This window comes from Chiloscyllium punctatum, chromosome 27 (assembly GCF_047496795.1).
Source record: "Chiloscyllium punctatum isolate Juve2018m chromosome 27, sChiPun1.3, whole genome shotgun sequence".
In the NCBI taxonomy this organism is placed as follows: domain Eukaryota; kingdom Metazoa; phylum Chordata; class Chondrichthyes; order Orectolobiformes; family Hemiscylliidae; genus Chiloscyllium; species Chiloscyllium punctatum.
Window position 1 is genome coordinate 29,103,612 of NC_092765.1, and position 22,800 is coordinate 29,126,411.

The 22,800-nt window shown below is 43.2% G+C and overlaps 1 protein-coding gene across 2 annotated transcripts in view; it reads left to right on the top strand.

The window, feature by feature from the left end:
- The first annotated feature begins 9,821 nt into the window (after positions 1–9,821).
- Positions 9,822–22,800, top strand: part of tekt2 (tektin 2 (testicular)) — a 30,300-nt gene continuing 17,321 nt past the window's right edge. Inside the window, exons 1-4 of one of the 2 annotated variants that reach the window (XM_072548407.1) lie at positions 9,822–10,061; positions 11,852–11,961; positions 18,845–19,018; positions 20,376–20,501. In XM_072548407.1, coding sequence (XP_072404508.1) covers positions 18,863–19,018; positions 20,376–20,501 — 282 coding nt within the window. In that variant the 5' untranslated portion in view covers positions 9,822–10,061; positions 11,852–11,961; positions 18,845–18,862. The remainder of the gene's footprint in view (positions 10,062–11,851; positions 11,962–18,844; positions 19,019–20,375; positions 20,502–22,800) is intronic. The other variant, XM_072548406.1, reaches the window with a different exon arrangement.

A 22,800-nucleotide genomic window follows, 5' to 3' on the forward strand; every position in this document is an offset into this window, starting at 1 on the left:
AGAGCTGAATGTAGCAAATCTTGCAAATCTCTGCAATTCGGCAAAACACAGAAGACCTAATTATTATCCATCTGGAAGAAGGAAAGATCCAAGAAAGGTTAAACCAAGGTACTCCGGTGCATTTTGACATTGATGGAAGCTTTGTTTCATTTTCTCAGTTCAGCTCTTGAAGTCGCACCAAATCCAACCCAACAGAGTTCTTACTTATCTCCAGGAATTGAGTCAGAGAATTTAAGGGTTCATCTGTTTCTACAGTCCAGCCATGTTTGAAATTAGCATTTAACTTGATGTTAACTTGTTTCTATTTGGCTTGATGGTAAAGAATCTGTCTGTCAATGACACCTGGAAAGTTGGTAAATTAGGTGGCAGATTAGTGCACCGAAGGCATATCGATTCAAATGTGCAAACAGAAATATGTGATGTTCTGCTTGGCCACAAATGAAGTTGCACAAGGTCCAGCTTGGCTAAATACTGCTGCTCAGAGTATTTACTCTGAATTTAAGTGAAGGAAGAGATGATGTTCTGGTATTTTACATGCAAGATTGGTCTGAGAGAGGTAGTAAGAGATGCTGAGAACTGAGAGCTAAAGTCCAAGGGCATTTAGGTAAACAGATGGGTAATTGGTGAGTTTTAAGGTTTAATTTTTTTTCTCTCCAAACTAGGGCTGTAACTTAAATGAAGAAAATATACTGTATTAAATTGATGGCTTAACTAGGTAAGCCAATTGACAGTAATTACAAATGATTATTAAATAAGTCTTTATTTTAGTTATAATCTTTATCTAAGAAATGAGTTACCTCTAGGAAAGGTAGGCGAGAGAGGCATGTCGTGCAGGAGTCTCCTGTGGCAATCCCCATCTTAGTGTGCTACTTTGGAAAATGTAGGGGATGATGGACTATCTGGAATGGAGCACGGACAGCCAAGTTTCTGGTACTAAGACTAGCTCTAATGGGGTACATCAGGTTCCAAGCGATCGATTGTGATGGAGGACTCTCTCCCGTCAGCAGCGAAGGCAGACGTTTCTGCGGCTGACAGCAACAAATCAGAATGGTGTGTTGCCTCCCCCATGCCAGGATCAAGGATGTCTCTGACAGAGTGTAGAATATTCTCAAAGGTGAGTAAGACCAGCAGGAGGTTGTTGTATACAATGGAACTAATGACATAGGAAGGAAAAAGGATGAAATTCTGAAGAGAGAATATAGAAAGTTAAGCAGGAATTTAAAAAGGCAGTCTTCAAGGGTAGTAATATCTGGATTATTCTCGGTGCCTCAAGCTAGTGAGAGTCAGAATAGGAGGGTAGAGCAGATGGAATGTGTGGTTGAGGAGCTGGTGCAGGGGTGAAGGGTTCACGTTTTTGGATCATTGGAATCTCTTCTGGGGTAGAAGTGACCTGTACAAGGAGGACACATTGCACTTGAATTGGAAGGGGACTAATATATTGGCAGGGAGACTTGCTGAAGCTGCTTAGGAGGATTTAAACTAGCTAAGTGATTGGGTGAGTAGGGGGAGATGATCCAGGGAGTTGATGAGGAAAGAGATCAGCCTGAGACTGGTGCAGTTGGGAAAAGGAGCAGTCAAACAGTTGGGGCAAGCAGGAACAAAGCAGAGATCGAGATAAATTAAACTGCATTTATTTCAATGCAAGAGGCCTAACATGGAAGGCAGATGAATTTGGCATAGTTAGGAACGTGGGACTGGCCCCCTCATCAATTACAAAGATGTGGCTCAGGGATGGACAGGACTGGCAGCTTAATGTTCCTGGATTAGAAAGTAGGCAAGTGAGGAGGAGGAGGAGTGGCCTTTTAAATAAAGGATAACATTACGGCTGCACTTAAGGAGGATATTCCTGGGAATACGTCCAGGGAAGCTATTTGGGTGGAACTGAGAAATAAGAAAGGGATGATTATTGATTGGGATTGAACTATAGACCTCCCAATAGTCAGCAGGAAATTGAGAAACAAATTTGTATGGAGATTTCAGTTATCTGTAATAATAATAGGGTGGTAATGGTAGAGGGTTTTAACTTTCTAAACATAGACTGAAACTGCCATAATGTTAAGGGTTTAGATGGAGAGGAATTTCAGTACAAGAACGTTTTCTAATTGAGTATGTAGATGTACCTACTAGAGAAGGTGCAATACTTGACCTACTCTTGGGAAATAAGGCAGGGCGGATGACTGAGGTGTCAGTGGGCGAGTACTTTGGGCCAGAGACTATAATTATATCAGTTTTAAATAGTGATGTAAAAGAAAGGATCTAAAAGTTAAAGTTCTAAATTGGAGGAAGGCTTATTTTGACCGTATTAGGCAAGATCTTTCAAAAGTTGATTGGGGGTAGATGTTCACTGGTCATCTCATTTTTGAAGGTTTTCCATTGTCCAGCTATCCCTGTATCAAAGTCCAGAGACAGTATATACCTATTAGGGTGAAAGGCCAGGTTGGTAGCTGTAGGAAATGCTGGACAACTAGAGAAGTTGAGGTTTTGGTTAAGAAAAAGAAGGAAGCATATGTCAAGTGTAGATCAGAGGTCGAGTGAATCGTTAGAGTATAAAGGCAGTAGGCATCTACTTAAGAGGGAAATCAGAAGGGCAAAAAGAGGACATGAGAGGGCTTTGGCAAATAGGATTAAGGAGAATCCAAAGGGATTTTATAAATACATTAAGGACAAATGTGTAACTAGGGAGAGAATAGGGCTCCTTAAAGGCATGCATATTTGCAGAACCACAGGAGTTGGGGGAGATACTAAACAAGTATTTGGCATCAGTGTTTATTGTGGAGAAGGACATGGAAGATCCAGAATGTTGGAGAAATAGATGGTGACAAATATCCATATTACAGAGCAGGCGGTGCTGGATGTCCTAAAACCCATAAAGGTGGGTATATTCCCAGGACCTGATCAGGTGTACTGTAACCTCTGTGAGAAGTGAGTGAAGTGATTGCTGGCCTCTTTGCTGAGATGCTTGAATCATCGATAGTCACAGATGATGTGCTGGAAGACTGGAGGATGGCGAATGTGGTGCCACTGTTTAACAAAGGTAGTAAACTGTTTAACAAATGAGGGAACTATAGACCAGTGGACAAGTTGTTGGTGGGATTCCTGAGGGACAGGCACGGACTGATCAGGGACAGTCAACATAGCTTTGTGCTTGGGAAATCATGTCTCACTAACTTAATTGAGTTTTTTTTGAAGTAGTAACAAAGAATTGATTAGGGCAGAGCAGTGGGTGTGATCTGTATGTATTTCAGTAAGGCATTTGACAGGATTCCTCATGGGAGACTGGTTAGCAAGGTTAGATCAAATGGACTATACCAGGAACTAACCATTGGATACAGAACTGGCTTGAAAGTTGAAGACAGAGAGTGGCGATGGAGTGTTGCTTCACAGACTAGAGGCCAGTGACCAGTGTTGTGCCATAAAGATTGATGCTGGGGCCACTGCTTTTCATCATTTATATCCATGATTTGGATGTGAACATGGGTTACTAATATAGTTAGTAAGTTTGCAGGTGACACCAAAATTGGAGTTGTGGACAATGAAGAACGTTACCTCAGAGTACAATGAGATCATGATTAGATGGGCCATTGAGCCAAGGAGTGGCAGATGGAGTTTAATTTAGATAAATATGAGGTGCTGCACTTTGGAAAGGCAAATCACAGCAGGACTTATACACGTAATGGTAAGGTGGGGCATATTGTGAAACAAAGAGACCTTGGAGTGCAGCTTCATAGTTCCTTGAAAGTGGAGTTGCAGGTAGATAGGATAGTGAGGAAGCTGTTTGGTATGTTTTCCTTTATTAGAGCATCAAGTATAGGAGTTGGGAGGACATGTTATGGCTGTACAGAACATTGATTAGGCCACTTTTGTGAGCAATTCTGGTCTCCCTCTTACAGGAAGGATGTTGTGAAACTTGTAAATCTTTTCTGATCCCTTTCAAAGATGTTGCCAGGGTTGGACAATTTGAGCTATTGGGAGAGGCTAGAGCATTTGAGGCTGAGGGTGATGTCATAGAGGTTTATAAAATCATGAGGGGCATGGATAGGGTAAATAGACAAGATCTTTTCCCTCAGGTGGAGGAGTCCAAAACTAGAGGGCATAGGGTTAGGGTGAGAGGGGAAATATTTAAAAGGGACTGATGGGGCAACTTTTTCATGCAAAGGGTGGTGCATGTATGAAATAAGCTGCCAGAGGAAGTGGTGGAAGCTGGTACAATTACAACATTTAAAAGGCATCTGGATGGGTATATGAATAGGAAGGGTTTAGAGGGATATGGGCCAAGTGCTGGCAAATTGGACTAGATTACTTTAGGATATTTGGTTGGCAAGGACAAGTTGGACCGAAGGTTCTTTTTTGCATGCCATATATCTCTGACTCTATATGGAAAAACTTATTCCTCTTGTACTGATAGTTGTTGGAGTTTGTGGTTAACAAAGCCATGAGAGCAAACGTGTCTACAGATAAATGCAAAACACTGCGTTCTGGAAATCGGAAATTAAAACAGATGCCAGAAAAACTCAACAGGTCTATGGAGAGCAACAGAGTTCATATTTTCAGTCCAAATGATTCCACTTTAGAACTAAGAGGGGCTGGAAAATAATGTTTCTTCAGCTTTTGGCAAAGAATGAGGAAGATCAAGTAGAACATATGATATGGGTGCCCAGAACAAAGGAAGCACTAATGGTGGTAAAGCATTAATTGAGATGTTGGTCAGTTTGAATAGAAGAAAATAGGTCAGCTCTGATGAGCAAAGCCAACATGACACACATCTGGAGATTAATCAAAATGGAGAACTGTGTTCACAGTTTAAAGTTATTGAAATCTATCTTTAGTCTTGAAGGTTGTAAAATACCTAAGAAGAAAATGAGGTACGATTCTTCAGCATGCCTTGAGCTTCACTGAAAAGCTGCAGCAGGTTCAAGACAAAAATGTTGACATGGGAGCAAGACGATTTATCAAAATGGCAAGGTTTTACTCTTACATGATGTCTAATTCTTGCCAGATACTTGCCATTTCAATAAAGCATCTTGCACCTGTGCCAACATTGTCATTGTAGGCCTGCTGCTGTGTTCCAGCAAAATTCAGTTCAATCTGGAGGAACAGCACATCATTTCCTGCTTAGGCACTTTATGGCCTTAAGGCTGAATAGTGAGTTCAATAACTTTGTCATGAACACACTGCTCTATTTTGGTGTCCTCATTCACAAGGAACAGTAAACAGCAAGGGAATTTGTGGTGAGCAAGAAGGAGTCGATGGAGAGATGGCAGCCAGAAGGCCAGGGAAATAGTGAACAGTCAAATAAAACAAAGAACTGTGAATGCTGGAGATCTGACAGCAGAGAGAAAGCAAAGTTAGTTTTTGTCATTGGACTTGAAGGGTTAACTCTGCTTTCTCCTCACAGATGCTGCCAGACCTGCTGACTTTTGACAACAATTTCTGAATTAGTCAGCAGGGCAGCTAAGTTTTGGCAGCAACCAAATCATAGCACCAGAATCTGAAATGATTTTGAAATATTTGCAAAAACTGTTTTGCTGGTGCTGAACTTGTTAAAATATCTTTGCATCATTTATTATTATACATAGCTTCCTGCCTGAAAGAGCAGGACTACTTGCAGCTTGACTGGTAGTGACCTCACAAAGGCCCTGTGACTGTACATAATGAGTGTACCCTCTGCAGTAAACACAGGGATTTTACATTACACAAAGAGAGAACAAATAAATGTAAGGGAACCGTTGTGAGTTGGGAAAGAAATATTACATATGCAGTAGAGAAGAGTATGGCAGTAGAATGGAATACAAAGTGATTAGGAGAGAAGTCTAAAGGCAAAGTAGAACTATGAAATTACAACACTAGGAAAAATAATGGAATCCTTGCTGAAAGAGAGAATAGAAGAATATTTAGAAATGAGAAATGTAATGATGAATAGTGCGCATGGATTTCAAAAGGGGAAAATTTTGCTTGACCAACCTTATTGACGTTTATAAGGCAGTAGGAGAATGCAAACAGGACTGCAACAAATTATTGGAGAACATTATTTCTTTGTTTGGCATATTAATTTCCAAATTGAGGTTAACACTGATAAATAAGGTAGTACATTTTGTTTGGAAGAGTAGGCGGTTATTCATGATACAGAGACTGCAAGTCGAAATGAGGTCAGAGGATAGACACCTCAGAGGACAAATATATTGGTGAACAAATGTTATGCCACCAGTTCGCAAGGCCACAAAAATAGTTCAAGGCTTTATTTATAAGTTTGAATTGAAAAGTTGATATGTTGTGCTCAACCTGTCTTGAAACTCGCTTAAACTATTTTTAAAATATTTCATGGAGTTCTGGTCACCATATAAAAGGAATGTAGAAGCTCTGGAGGGGATGCAGAAAAATGTTAAGATTATACTAAAATGCACGAATATATGCATCAGGAAAGGTTTGACAGGATGGGTGTCATACTGAAAATAGAAAGCAGAGATATCTCATTGATGTCTTTACAATTACAAGATGTTCTGTTATGATGGGTGTACACAGCATGAGGAAGAGTATAACTGAGACTATCAATTTGAGATGATCAAGAAACCCAATACGGAATTTGGAGAAAGTCTTTACCCACAGTATCATTAGAACATGGATGTAGATGATACATTTTAAGAAGAAGCCACACAAAGATTTGAGGGAGAATGGAACAGATGGTTACATATGAAATGGTAAGATAGAAGGCTTGAATAGAGTAGACCAGTTGAGCTTAATGGCCTGTTTCCATGCTATACAGCCTATGTAAAGTTTTCTTTCCATTTTTGTCAAAGGTACTAGCTCTTTGCTGTATTGTCATTTTGCCTTCTATGGCCACCATCATCTCTGCCATAATGCAGATCAACAAGTTGGCAAATCCTTACAACAATGTCAGGAGGTAAGTGTGGAAGATACTCCTGGTCAAGCATGGGATGGAAAGAAAGCGATCTGTAGCATTTCATATCTGAGCAGCTGTGACTTGCAGGGGGATGAGCTGAATCCAAGTGTGGCTGATACTCAAACTACAGATGGAGCAAGGAACAGCTGAAAGTTGAAGATACTTTTTTTTCACCTGAATTGTAGCATGGTACAGCAAAGAAGAAGGCCATTCGGGTGGAAATAAATTACTTTTGATAACCATGATTTGGACTGGGGTGGACAAAGTTTAAAAATTACACAACACCAGGTTATAGTCCAATGGGTTTATATGGCAGCACTAACTTTTGGAGCACTGCTTCTTCAGGTGATTGATGAAGGAGCAGCACTCAGGAAGCTGGTGCTTCCAAATGAACCTGTTGGACTATAACCTGGTGTTGTGTGATTTTTAACTTTGGCAACGACTGAGTTTTGTACAAGTGGCACGAAGATGTAAGCGATGTGTAAGTCAGTTGCATCAACTTCTTGCTGTGTGCGTCAGTGGGAAGCACCAAGATGCAAAGCCTCCGAACTTTAGAGATTCCTGACACCATGTCAGTTTTTATTTGGATTCACACAAAATATGGCTTGGTGTTTTGGTATTTGTGTATGCTGCTGATCAGAGCAAGTCTGTTCAGATTGTATTGAATTTCAAGCTATCATCTTGAAGTCATGATTTGGAGATGCTGGTGTTGGACTGGGGTGTACAAAGTTAAAAATGACACAACACCAGGTTATAGTCCAACAGGTTTAATTGGAAGCACACTAGCTTTCGGAGCAACGCTCCTTCATCAGGTGGTAGTGGAGGGCTCAATCCTAACACACAGAATTTATAGCAAAAATTTCCAGTGTGACGTAACTGAAATTATACATTGAAAAATTGATTGTCTGTTAAGCCTTTCATCTGTTAGAATACAGTGAAACTTTCACTGCTTTCATGTGTAATTCACAAAACCTTTTTTTAAAAAGTTGCATTCTCAGGTTAGCTTAACAATGGTGATAGCTAGACAATATGTTGAAGGTGTTGGCCCCCTGTGTTCTCTGTCTATGCCATGATGTTTAGATTGATTCTAATCTAAAAAGTGAGATAACGGAGTTTTTAATAAATTCATGCAGTTTTTGAGCTCCGAGTTCTACATGAATGCATGTAGTTTTTCAGCAAAGTACAATGCAAGTACAGATTCACTCCACAAAATATATGTGTGCATGTGGGTCTTCATCTGTGTGTGTGTGTCTGTCTGGGTTGGGGGTTGAGTGTGAGAAAATGTATGTGTGTGTGTGTGTAGTGAGTGCAGAGTGTCTTAAGTCTGTGAGGGGGTACATGTGGGAGTGTGTGTCCATGTGTATGTGTGTATAGGAGTGCCTCTGTGTGTGTGTGTGTGTGTGTGTGTGTATGTGCGTGTGTGTATATAGTGCAATGGTGGTCACCTGTAGTGTGACATGAATCCAAGGTCCCGGTTGAGGCCCTCCCTATGGGTACCGAACTTAGCTATCAGCCTCTGCTCGGCCACTTTTCTCTGCTGCCTGTCCCGAAGTCCACCTTGGAGGATGGTCACCCAAAGGTCTGAGGCTGAATGTCCTGGACCACTGAAGTGTTCCCCAACTGGGAGGGAACCCTCCTGTCTGTTGATTGTTGTGCGGTGCCCATTCATCCATTGTTGTAGCTTTTGCTCTGTTTCCCCAATGTACCATGCCTCCGGGCATCCTTGCCTGCAACGTATAGGATTGACAATGTTGGCTGAGTCACATGTACAAGGTGGGAGGTGTCTCCACACGTAATAGTGGTATCCATGTCCACAATCTGACACGTCTTGCAGCGCCTACCGTGACAGGGTTGTATGAAGTTGTCCTGAGAGCCGGGCAGCTTGCTACGAACAACGATCTGTTTGAGGTTTGGCGGTTGTTTAAAGGCAAGTAGAGGAGGTGTGGGGGAGGTTTTGGTGAGGTGCTCATCCTCATTGGTAATGTGTTGCAGGTACATGCTGATAGCGAAGTTCGGTACCCATAAGGAGGGGGCCTCAACCAGGACCTTGGGTTCATGTCACATTACAGGTGACCACCATTGCACTCTCATCCCACACTCTCACATGCACCCCCTCACAGACTTAAGACACTCTGCACTCATTACACACACACACATACACTTTCTCACACTCTCGAGCCCCAACCCAGACAGACAGACACACACACACACACACAGACAAAGACCCACATGCACACACCTATTTTGTGGGGTGAATTTGTACTTTGCTCAAAAACTGCATGCATTCATGTAGAACTCTGTTATCTCACTTTTTAGATTAGAATCAATCTAAACATGGCGTAGACAGAGAACACAGGGGGCCAACACCTTCAACATGTTGTCTAGCTATCACCATTGTAAACTGCTAATCTGAGAATGCATCTTTTTTTAAAAAAGGTTTTGTGATTTACACATGAAAGAAGTGAAAGTATCACTGTATTCTAATAGATGAAAGGCTCAACAGACAATCAATTTTTCAATGTAGAATTTCAGTTACATCACACTGTAAATTTTTGCTATTAGGATTGAGCCCTCCGCTACCATCTGATGAAGTAGCGTCGCTCCGAAAGCTAGTGTGCTTCCAATTAAACCTGTTGGACTATAACCTGGTGTGTGAATTTTAATCTTGAAGTCAGGTCACCTCAAGTTTCTGAGGGGTTCCGAGGAAGGGTCATTCTGATTTCTCTCCACAAATGTTGGCAGCTTTTCGAGCAATTTGTGTTTTGCACTTCGAGTTTTAATCGATTTTAATGTTGCGGGTTCACAGTCAATTACGACTGAAACTAATCGCCTCTCCTGGGGTGGAAAAAAAAAGGTGTTACTGAGTGAATCTTGGCTGATTTCCACACCCTCCAAGGCTACCTCCTCTCGACGATACAACGTTACCAAATACAGGGTCAATTATTGATGCAGGGCATGACTGAATGGCGCCGCCTGATTGTAGCACTTCCAGTTGCCATGGTTGTGTTTGTTCAAGTTCACTTTTTCTGATTGGTGCGAAGGGTCCGGTCTCCGAGCAACGATGACAGTGTTTGGGAGGGAGCGGCTGGAACATTCGCTGTGCGTCGAGCCCGTGATCTAGACTCCCCTGAAGAACAGTCCGGGGAAAACCTATCAATTGTGGGTAAGTGCCTGGCTTACCAATTCCTACCCAAGTGGGTTGCTGGTGCATTTTGTTGGTGTGCAACTAAAATATTAGAAACGTTTATTTTCGTTTCGTGCAGTCGACTTGTTCACGTGAAATTGTTGCCACCTTCAACTAGTGTAGGAAAATATAACGGTAAAACTTGGGGAAATGTTCATCTTTTAAAATAAGCAAGGCAAAAATTCTGGTAGATTCTACTGCAATTAAGAGTAAAGCAGAAAGGCTCCTATTGCCGCCTGGGATGGGATCAGCTCATGCACGCCAATCTGGATTCCTGGTCTTCATTATTTTCTAGTATTCTGTGCTAGAACGTTAACTTGGACATATTTTGGTGGAAACTAGGTCCGGTCCACACTGGTGAGATTCATACAATCCATCTTGACCTCACCTGTCATCAAGCATCTTTCTATTGTAATCCCAGTTCCAGTTATTTGGACTGTTGCCTGTGTGCTGTGGCATTTCAAAATCAAGAGTATGAGCAGGCAAAGTCAACATGGTTTTACAAAAGTCGCATTTTGTTTAGCAAATGTATTAAGTCTTTGCAACCAGTAAGGTAAGTAAAGGCAATGCAGTGGATGTAATTTTTTTTTGAATTTCAGAAAGGCATGCAATGATTAATGTACAGAAATTAAAGAGTAGAGATAAACAGTGTCAAGACTATATGTTGGCAGGTTGAAACTAGTGAAGTACCACAAGGATCAATTCCGGCGCCTCGGCTATTTATCATCTATATTACTATCTTAGACAAAATAGCAGGTGTAATATACCAAATTTGAAGGTGATGCAAGCTTGATGAAAACAAAAACTTTGAGGAGGGCACAAACGGATTGCAAAAGAGATATGGACGGGTTGATTCTGAGATGAGCTTTCCAGCTTTGTATTTATGCCATCACTAAACGCCTCTGCACCATCCCTCAAATTCATTACCTGCTGATGATTTCCTCATTCATGTCTTAAATATCTCCTATACTTGATTATTCCAATAAATTTCTGGTTGGCATCCCAGATTTTACCATCAGTAAACTTGAGGTCATCCAAACCTCAGTGTCCATGTCCTAATTCACACAGTCCTGTTCACTCTCTATTCACTGACCAACATTGGCTCCTGGTCAAGCAACAACTTGCTTTTAAAGTTGTCATCCTTGTTTTCAAATCCCTCCGTGACCTTGCACCTCCCTATTTCTGTAATCCCCTTCAGTTCCACAACACTCAAACATTTTTGTGCTCTAATTCTAGCTTCTTGTGCTCCCCCAATTTTAATTGCTGCACCATTGCTAATTGTGTGTCATTATCTAAGTTTCAAGTTCTGGAATTCTGTCCCAAATCTTGCTTCCCCCAACTCACTTGCCTCCATTTAGATACTCTTTAAATCCACATTTTTGACCAGGTTTCTGGTCATCTGATCTAATACCACCCTATGTGGCTTTGTGTCAAAATTTATTTCATAATGCTCCTAGGGCAATCACTGACTTAATAGTCGAGCAGCCTGATGGCTGAATGACCTATACTGTTCGTAAATGTATAGGGCTTTGTGAGATCACATCTGGAGTGTTATGCGTAACTTTGTCTCCATATTTAAGAAATAAACACTTTGAAACAGAACAGTGAAGGTTGTTCGTTAGGTTAGTTCTGGGGCTATTCTATTTGAGTAAAGTGGGTTACATAATCTCTGGACTTCAAAGAATGAGTTATTATTCCTTCATGGGTGTCACTGCCAAGGCCAGCATGTGTTGCCTGTCCCTAATTGCTCATCAACTAATCCATTTCAGAGGGCACTGAAGAATTGATCACATTCTCACATCAGTGGGAGGGAAACTACTGGAGAGAATGCTGAAGGAGAGAATTAATCTTAACTTAGAAGAGGCAAAGTTTAATCAAGGTTAGTCAACATGGTTTTGTCAGAGTGAGAATGATCAGTCCTCAGCAAAGACCTTATCTTTATCCCCCTCCGTCCAAGTATCAATGAATTTAGTATACATCGTGACATCGAACACTTCTTCCGCTGCCTCCGCCTCCGAGCTTACTTTTACAATTAGCACTCCCACCACCCCTTCACTCACCTCCAACACACTCCATTCACCTGGACACCCCACGCTGGCCTATTACCCACCCTCGACCTCTTCGTTTCCAATTGCCGCCGAGAAATTAACCGCCTCAAACAGTCAACCCCACTCCAACCTCTCACCCTCACAATGCACAGCCCTCCACTCCCTCTGCTCCAATCCCAACCTCACCATCAAAGCAGTGGATAAAGAGGGTGCAGTGGTAGTTTGGCGCACTGACCTCTACACTGCTGAAGCCAGACACCAACTCGAAGACACCACCTCCTATCGCCCCCTCAACCATGACCCCACCCCCCATCACCAAACCATCATCTCCCAGACCATACAGAACCTCATCACCTCAGGAAATCTCCCACCCACAGCTTCCAACCTCATAGTCCGGGAACCCCGCACGACCCAATTCTATCTCCTTGCCAAGATCCACAAGCCTGACCACCCCGGCTGACCCATTGTCTCAGCCTGCTCCTGCCCATCGAACTCATCTCCACTTCCCTCGATACTGTCCTATTTCCCCTCCTCCAGGAACTCCCCACATATGTTCAAGACACCACCCACGCCCTCCACCTCCTCCAAGACTTCTGTTTTCCTGGCCCCCAAAGCCTCATCTTCACCATGAACATCCAATCCCTCTACCCTTCCATCCGCCATGACCAGGGCCGCCAAGCCCTCCATTTCTTCCTCTCCCAACATCCCCAGCAGTACTCTTCCACTGACACACTCATTCGTTTGGCTGACTGGTCCTCACCCTTAACAATTTCTCCTTCGAATCCTCCCACTTTCTCCAGACCAAAGGGGTAGCCATGGGCACCCGTATGGGCCCCAGCTATGCCTGTGTCTTTGACGTAGAACAGTCCATCTTCCGTAGTTACACCAGCACCACTCCTCACCTCTTCCTCCGCTTTATTGATGACTGCATCGGCACCACCTCGTGCTCCCACAAGGAGGTTGAGCAGTTCATCAACTTCACCAACATATTCCACCCCGACCTTAAATTCACCTCAACCATCTCTGACACCTCCCTCCCCTTCCTGGACCTCTCCATCTCCATTAATGAGGACCAACTTGACACTGACATTTTTTACAAACCCACCAACTCCTACAGCTACCAAGATTACACCTCTTCCCAACCTACCTCCTGGAAAAATGCCATCCCGTATTCCCAATTCCTCTGCCTCCGCCTCCACCGCATCTGCTCCCAGGAGGACCAGTTCCACCACAGAACACACCAGATGGCCTCCTTCTTTAGAGATCACAGTTTTCCTTCCCACATGTTTGAAGATGCCCTCCAACCCATCTCATCCACATCCCGCACCTCCACCCTCCGACCCCACCCCACCAACCGATCTTCACTTTGGTCCTCACTTTCCACCCTACCAACCTTCGCATTAACCGCACCATCTGCCAACATTTCCGCCAGCTCCAAACGGACCACACCACCAGAGATAAATATATTCCCCCAACCCTTCCGCTTTCCGCAAAGACCGTTCCCTCCGTGACTACCTAGTCAGGTCCATGACTCCCAACAACCCACCCTCCATCCTGGCATCCTCCCCTGCCCCAACAGTCGAAGGGTGGGTCAGTAAATTTGCAGATGATACAAAGATAGGTGGAGTTGTGGACAGTGAGGAGGGCTGTTGTCGGCTGCAGAGGGACTTAGATATGATGCAGAGCTGGGCTGAGGAGTGGCAGATGGAGTTCAACCCTGCCAAGTGTGAAGTTGTCCATTTTGGAAGAACAAATAAGAATGCGGAATACAGGGTTAATGGTAGGGTTCTTGGTCAGGTGGAGGAACAGAGGGATCTTGGGGTCTATGTATATAGATCTTTGAAGGTTGCCACTCAGGTGGATAGAGTTTGTAAGAAGGCCTATGGAGTATTATCGTTCATTAGCAGAGGGATTGAATTCAAGAGTCGTGAGGTGATGTTGCAGCTGTACAGGACTTTGGTTAGGCCACATTTGGAGTACTGTGTGCAGTTCTGGTCGCCTCACTTTAGGAAAGATGTGGAAGCTTTGGAGAGGGTGCAGAGAAGATTTACCAGGATGTTGCCTGGAATGGAGAGTAGGTCGTACGAGGATAGGTTGAGAGTTCTCGGCCTTTTCTCGTTGGAACGGCGAAGGATGAGGGGTGACTTGATAGAGGTTTATAAGATGATCAGAGGAATAGATAGAGTAGACAGTCAGAAACTTTTTCCCCGGGTACAACAGAGTGTTACAAGGGGACATAAATTTAAGGTGAAGGGTGGAAGGTATAGGGGAGATGTCAGGGGTGGGTTCTTCACCCAGAGAGTGGTGGGGGCATGGAATGCGCTGCCCGTGGGAGTGGTAGAGTCAGATTCATTGGCGACCTTTAAGCGGCATTTGGATAGGTACATGGATGGGTGCTTAATCTAGGATAGAAGTTCGGCACAACATCGTGGGCCGAAGGGCCTGTTCTGTGCTGTATTGTTCTATGTTCTATGTTCTATGTTCTAACAGGAATTGCAAAACCTGTGTCCACACCTCCTCCCTCACCTCCATCCAAGGCCCCAAAGGAGCCTTCCACATCCATCAAAGTTTTACCTGCACATCCACCAACGTCATTTATTGTATCCATTGCTCCCGATGCGGCCTCCTCTACATTGGGGAGACTGGCTGCTTCCTAGCAGAGCACTTCAGGGAACATCTCCGGGACACCTGCACCATTCAACTCCACCGCCCCGTGGCCCAACATTTCTACTCCCCCTCCCACTCTGCTGAGGACATGCAAGTTCTGGGCCTCTTCCGCTGATCCCTCACCACCCGACGCCTGGAGGAAGAACGCCTTGGAACACTTCAACCAGGGCACCAATGTGGACTTCACCAGTTTCCTCATTTTCTCTCCCTCCACCAGTTCCAACCTTTCAGCTCAGCACTGTCCTCATGACCTGTCCTACCTGTCAATCTCCCTTCCCACCTATCCACTCCACCCTCACTTCTGACCTATCATCTAAATAAGGGTAGTGTAGTTGATGTAGTTCATAGGTTTTGTAGAAATTCATATGCCAAGGTCCCACGTTGGAGAATGATAATGATGATAAACACACAAGGGATCCAAGATAACTTGGCAAGTTGGTTTGATCTAAGCTCTGCAGTCCTGCCACATCCAGTCGTGAATGTTGGTGGACAATTTTAAAACTTTACTCAAAGAGGAAGCTCCACAAATATCCCCATCATTAAAGGTGAAAGAAGGCAAGGCTGAAGCATTCACAGTAATGTTCACCAGAAGTCAAGTGGATGATCCAGCTTGGTCTCCTGAAGTGATCTCAAGCATTACAGACACTGGTCTTCAGTCAAGTCACCCAGTCCACTTGATATCAAGGAATGGTTGGAGGCACTGCATACTGCAACGGTAATGGGCCCTGACAATATTCTGGCATAGAACTGAAGACTTGTGCTCCAAAGCTTGCCGCTTCCTTAGCAAAGTTTTTCCAGTACAGTTACAACATTGGCATCTGTTAGACAATGTGGAAAATCAGCCAAGTTTGTCCTGTACACAAAAGCAGGACAAATCCAACCTGGTCAATTATTGCTCCATCAGGCTAGTCTCTATCATCAGTAAAGCGATGGAAGGTGTCATCAAGCATTGCTTCCTCAGCAATAACCAACTCAGTGACGCCCAGTTTGGGTTTCACTGGGGCCACTCAGCTCTTGACCTCCTTACAATCTTGGTTCAAACATGAACAAAAGAACTGAATCCTAGAGGTGAGGTAAGAGTAACAGTCCTTGACATCAAAGTCACTCCTCCAAGGCACTTACCATCCTGACCTGGAAATATATTGCCGTTCCTTCACTGTCACTGGGTCAGAATCCTGGAACTCCTTCCCTAATGGCATTGTGGATCTACCTACAACACATGGACTGCTGCAGTCCAAGAAGGCAACTCACTACCACCTTCTCAAGAGCAACTTACCTCTTTAACTGAGTTGTTGGTCATCTGACTTATTGGACTTGTCATTTCTGTAGTTTAGATGGGAGTTGAGCATTGGAACTCTGCAGAATCCTTGAGGTCGCAGATTCTGAGGAAATTGTCCACAAGATTAAGATTCCACTGGGCATTCCCCTACACCTGGACCCTCTGAAAGTCTCCATTCAAATTGGAGAATTCTGAAGTTTCACTGCAGTTAACAGTTACTCAGGAAAGGTTAGTCTATTTAAAAAAAATGCTAGACTAACTCCTGGGTAACTATTCAACTGATCCTGTAGTTTTACATCTACACCTTCCCAGATCCTTTAGACCAACCTAGACCATGAGCTGTCAAAGCCCCCCGCCCCTCCCCCCAACATCCACTGCATGGGAGCTGACACACACCTCTCTGCCCAGGATCCATTAACAACCACATGTTCACACTTCTAAACCTACCCCTTTCCTCCCTGGGACCCAACTTAGCCTTCCCATCTCCCACCTCTTTCCTCCCCCCCCCCCCCCCCCCCCCCCCCGCCGGCGAACATCACCACCACCACTGGACCTAACATCTTTCTTGATCCCCCTGTAATGTGACACCTGACACCCTTCCTTCCCCTCCCCAAACTCTTCCCCCACCTTCCCAGGAACTACAGTTTACCTTCTCTACCAGGGAACAGACAACCCCTCTCCCCGACTGTGTCAGGACATGTCATCCACATCCACAGCTGCTGCCAGACCCAACACTCACACTACCTTCCCAAACCCACTCACCCCTACACTTTTCATGACTCTGTTCCCATTTTGTAACTTGGTCCCCATCAACCTGGCACTGCAGCACCCCAGCCCTACATACTTGGTACATTACCATCCCGGCACCCTAACCTCACATTTTACTTACCTTATACTTAGCCATTTTGCCAGCTGTTCTGAAAGGGTGTCAGTGATGCCGGATGTTAAAATCACAGAATACAGCAACTGACTGCTGTGAAATAAAGAGGGCATGGTTTTCCTTTCTGACTCTCCTGCAGTAAAGGGGACCTATCAGATTTGTATATCTGCAGGAGCCCTGAGCAGAATCTCTTGTCAGAATTGTGGAGCTCATTCTTTTTTATAAAAAAAGAAGAATCAGTAGCATTCTGAGTGTGAGTCCAAACCTCATTATCTAGTTCTGTAGTATATCTTGTTTTCTAACACTTCTGCGAATGCGTTTTGGGACATTTTAAGTTTGATATGTTACATAACTATTAGAGCATTCCGTGCTCTGTTGATTCTAGTCTATTGTAATATGTTTCCCTTGCCAATTTACTATATCAGTGTCATTGCTGGTGAGGCGTCTGTTGGGCAGGAGAAAGTGAGGACTGCAGATGCTGGAGATCAGAGTCGAGTGTGATGCTGGAAAAGCACAGCAGGTCACGCAGCATCCAAGGAGCAGGAAAATCATCAGCAAAGGGCTTTTCCGGCACCTCACTCTCGGTCTATTGGGCAGCCTGGCCAGTGGTTCCTCAACACCCTGAACAATCTCTTCCTCTGAGGTCGAGGAGGTTGCCTGTGAGAGAGATGTTTGCCTTTCAGCTACTGTACTGGCTGCAGCTGTAAGACACAAAAGGCAGGTGTTGTACCCAATGGTGAGAGGTGGGTGCCGGAGCAACATACTGACTGCCTGGCAAATGTCAATGTTTCAGTGCTATCACAAGTAGTACATACTCACTTGCCAAGATATGGATGTCTCCAGATCACCCATACCTATCCTGTCCTGCAAGGACGAGTATCCTTCCCCCATATGAGGTAAGGGCCCTGGCATCTGGACGGACACACACACACTCTCTCTCACTCACACGGATTCACACTCATACGCACTCACTCTCTCTCACTCCCTTTCCTCTACCCTGATGTCGGATGTATTTTCTTGTGATGACATGAAGGGATGATTGGAGTAGACGTGTGGATGGCACAGCATGTGGAAGAAAGGCATTGAGGTATTCTGAGGAAGTGAGGGGACAGCACAGTTGATGCAAGGTTACTGATATGGGAGGATTGGGGAGTGAATGAGGGAAGGGGTTGCATGCAGAACAGGGTGTGTCAGAGCTGAGATTTTGGTGAGAGGTGAGTGCAGTTACAGGGATAGACTGAGTGTGAGACAGCAGAGAGCAGAGTAAAGCACTGGCTCTGGTGGTACGGAGAAGGTCATTGACCTATTTTCAGCACTGCTAACTGGTCCGCCAAACCCTGGAAAGGGCACTGACTCTGGTGCCAATCTCTGACCAGACAGACATTGCCTGGCATGGCCTCCTCTGTCCCTCATTCCTCCAGGAAGAAGTTGGGCATACTGTGCGCCAGCCCATCAAACGGGATCTCCAGATCCCTGTCAGAAAACTTCAGTGTCGACTTGCTCTTGTCAAGTCATCGCTGCCCGTTAAGGAGTAAAGAGCAGGGCAGATGCCAGCACTCCTTAAGATGCACTACAGGTGCTTGAAGGTGGCATGGCTGCAAAGGGTATTTTTTATGGCAGATGTCTGGTGCGTGATGAGTTCCTGTGGAAACAGCATGTGGTAATATTGGATAGAAATGTGATGGGATGCTTGCCGTTGGGCTAATAGCAGCAATTGAAGTGGCAAATTTCGTAAGATGCAGCAAGAAAACGTGCCTAGTCACGTGACAAGTTTCAATCTGCCAAACTCAACATGACTTACACTTGCACAACAAAAAGTTACAGTCATTAAGAGAGAAGTACTCAGTCCTAGTCAATCCTTTCAATAATTCTGAAGTTTTTTTTTCAGTGATATCACTGTGGCAAAATGGCAACTCTGAGTTTGAAGGCAGCTCAGAGATATTCTGTTCCAGACTGGTTCTCCAACAATAACCAGATCTCAACCAATTCAGAAAGGCAACGTTATATGTCGCATCAGATCCGCCAGGAAGGTCGGGCCCTACGGAATGAAACTAACAACCAGGTAGGAATCAAAACTAGTTTTGAACATACTGTTCAAATATATAAGTTCATAATCATATGTTTTTACTTTTTGATAGATTGTGCATAACCCAATGTAGTCATAGTAAAGGTACTAAAATTGAGGCAATTTGATTTACAATTAAAAAAGCACAGACCAAATCATCTCAAAAGAGATGCACTTGGCTGATTTCTAAAATGAAGGGCTTGACTTATCAATAATGGCTAATCAGGGTAGGCCTTTATGCATGAGATTTAGAAAAATGAGAGGTGACCTATTGCAACATACATAATTCTGAGGGGGCTTGACAGGTGGATGTTGAAAGAATGTTTCCACTCATTAGGGAGTACTGAAGTAGAGAACATAGTTATAGAATAAAGGGACACTGAAATGCAAAGTAATTTCTTTTCTCAGGGTAGTGATTGTCTGGTATTCTCTATCCCAGAGAGCTGCGAAGGCTAGGTCATTGAAAGTATTCACAGAGGAGATTGATAGATTTTTGAAATATTGAGGGCTATGAGGAACTAGCACAAAAGAGGCACTGAAGCCTTGATCTTAGAGTCGCAGGGGAGGCTTGAGGGTCTGTGTGGTCTATTCCTGCTTCTATTTCTTATGTAATGTGGCATTTTGAGGAAGACACAGCTTTTTGAAAACAATTTCTAAATAAATGCAAGACACTGAAGGTTTCAACACCAGGAAGATAATAGCCTGAATTCTATGCAAGAAATAAGTGAGGCTATGAATACTCTCAGTCTTTAAGGACTAAACCAGAAAGTAACATTCAGCATCTGTACATGTGCAGTTAAAGTCAGAAAGTTGAACAATGTACTCCGAGTTACTTTCTTCATCTAAAAGCTTTGTTATACAGGCACCTCATCAAAAGAAATATATGGAATGGTTTGTGGTTGCAATATTGTGCGATAGCAATTCAGTAAGTATGACAGGGAAAGTTTGAGCTTTACCATACAGGTGAAACAGAATTTTTCATAGCTTATTAAATCTCAACTACTGCCAAATAAGCTTTCTGTCTTTGAAAATTAACATTTACAAGTGGAATGTCATTTTCCAGATTTTACTCATTGCGGGAGATTTTTTTAAAAGTGTATTTTTTCCTCTCTGTCTTCCTTTTGAATAATTGTAATCCTCAAACCGATTTATGTATTGTACTGTTTCTACAGATTTTTGCTTGCACCTCTATCAATCAGGTTTCTACTTCCTTTTGTTTTATTAATCCTAAGGTTCTTTGCTGGGACCAAAGGTTTAATGTGTAAAATAAGAAATTGTATAACTTTGCCAAGTCTTGACTAAACTCAGAAACTCAGACAAAAATAGCAGAGTGATCATTCAGTTTTTGTCGCAGACTAAATGGGACCAAGAAGATAACAGCACCAGACTTGCTGAACGTATGGATGAGGTGGAGCGGTGGAAAGATGTTCTAGAGAACACTCTTTGTGACATTAACGTTGAGATCGATGCTTTAACCAAAGTAAGTTTGCTCTAAAGTTTCATTGTTAGGTTGAAAATGGTCACAGTTCTTCAATTTTGGGCAATATGGTAATTGCAGAACAATGGATTCCATGTACTGTGCTCACAAGAGTCAGAGGTCGAGTTAAAATTTGAGAGTTTCTAGTGGCAGAATTTGAACATTGAGGAGAGAGAAAGTGTGGAAATGCATAAAATAGCACAAATAGAAGTTTTGAAATACTTTAAACATGTTGTTAGTGCAGCAAAAAACACTTATAAAAATCTGATTATAAAATTGAAATGGATAGGTTTGACTTTCTGATACCACAGTAAGTAGTGCATCCATTTTATAGCCTATCAACTTTGAAGATCCCAAATTTGACTTTTGGTCTGCCTGAATAGAGTGGGAGTCCTAGGCCTTAATTTGAACACCCCATTCTCCATTGTGGAGTCTTTGGGCCTTCACAGTCCTGCCATTTCCACAAATTTTGGGAATTTTCCAGTATTAGCTTGCTTGGGTTGACCACTGGAAAAAGAAGCAGTCTCTCTGTCCCAGTATAATTCAGAAGGATCCCCTCCAGCTACTGACTAATGATTCTTGACAGCATCTAAATTTACATATTCACTTGCCAGTCAGCAACTCAGTCTGACCATGCAGAACTCGCAGAGACCTATTGGTCGTGGCTTCCATGTTCCCTGGTTCAGGTGTCCATCACACATTCCTGGATTCCTCCACATCCTTGCCATTTCTCTGTTAATATCTAGACACTGTCCTCTTTTACCCATTATGCTGTATCATGAATAAATCAGCTGCAAATACATAGAAAATAGGAGCTGGCCTTGGCCATTCAGCCTTTCGAGCCTGTTGTACCATTCAACATGATCACAGTTTATTATCCAATTATGTATCCTGTTTCTACCTTCTCCACATATCCTTTGATCCAGTTGGCTGTATAGCTAACCCTTTCTTGAAAACATTTGATGTTTTGGCCTAAACTCCTTTTTGTGGAGTTCTGGACTTCAAAATCATTGACAGCAACTCTCCTGCATTTACCCTGTCTCGTCCCATTAGAATTTTATTGGTTTCTATGATACCCCCTCCTAATCTTCTAAACTTCAGTGAATATAGTCCTAACCTATCTCTGTTCATTAGTCTTGACATCCCAGGAACAATCTGGTAAACCATTGTTGCACTCACCCCATAGCCAGAATACCATTCCTCAGTTAAGGATACCAAAACCGCACACATTACTCCAGGTGTGGCCTCACCAAGGCTTGCACAATTGCAGGAAGATATTTCTGCTCCTATACTGGAATCCTCTCTCTATGAAGTCCAACGTACAATTTTGCCTTCTTTACCACCTCCTGCACCTGCATGCTTACCTTCAGTGACTTGTGTACAAGGACACCCAGGTCTTGTTGCAACTCCTCTTTTCCCAATTTGTCATCATTCAAGTAATAGTCTGCCTTCTAGTTTTTGTTACCAAAGTGGATAACTGCACATTTATCCACATTATATTTCACCTGCCATGCATTTGCTCACTCATTCACCTTGCCCAAATCACACTGAATCATCTCTGCATCCTCCTTGCAACTTACTCTCCTACCCATGTTTGTGTCATCTGCAAACCTGGAGATTTTACACTTAGTTCCTTCATCTAAATGATTAATATATATTTTGAATAGCTGGGACCAAGCACTGATCCTAATGGTTCCCCACTGCCACTCAGAAAATTATGTTTATTCCTACGCTTAGTTCCTTTCTTCCATCGTTCTTGATCTATGTCACTGCCAATCCCACATGCTTTAATTTAACTTGCTAATCTGTAATGTGGGACCTGGTCAAAAGCCTTCAGGACGTCCCAAGTAAACCACATCCACTGGTTCCCCCCTTACCAATTCTCCTAGTTATAACAAGCAGATTTGTCACATATAATTTTCCTTTTGTAAATCCAAGCTGACTTTGTCCAGTTCTGACGCACTTTTTCAAATGAAGCAAAGCACTCACTAAAGCATCAACTGAGATTGCCCACTCCAATAAAAAACATATGTTGACTCTCAGACTCTCTTAGTCTGCCTGATTCTGGAATACATTGTGTTTAATTTACCCACAGAAACAATGATTATTTCAACATGATCAAGAATGATAACACTGTATATTTACAAATTTCTTTCTGACACCCACTTCTCTTGATGTATCATATAAGTGGCTGAGGTAGGCAATACCCTAGTGATATGATAGCTGGATGATTATTCCAGAGAACTGGGTAATGGCTGCCATTTAAAATCAATAACACATCTTGAGGTAAGAGTCTAACGAT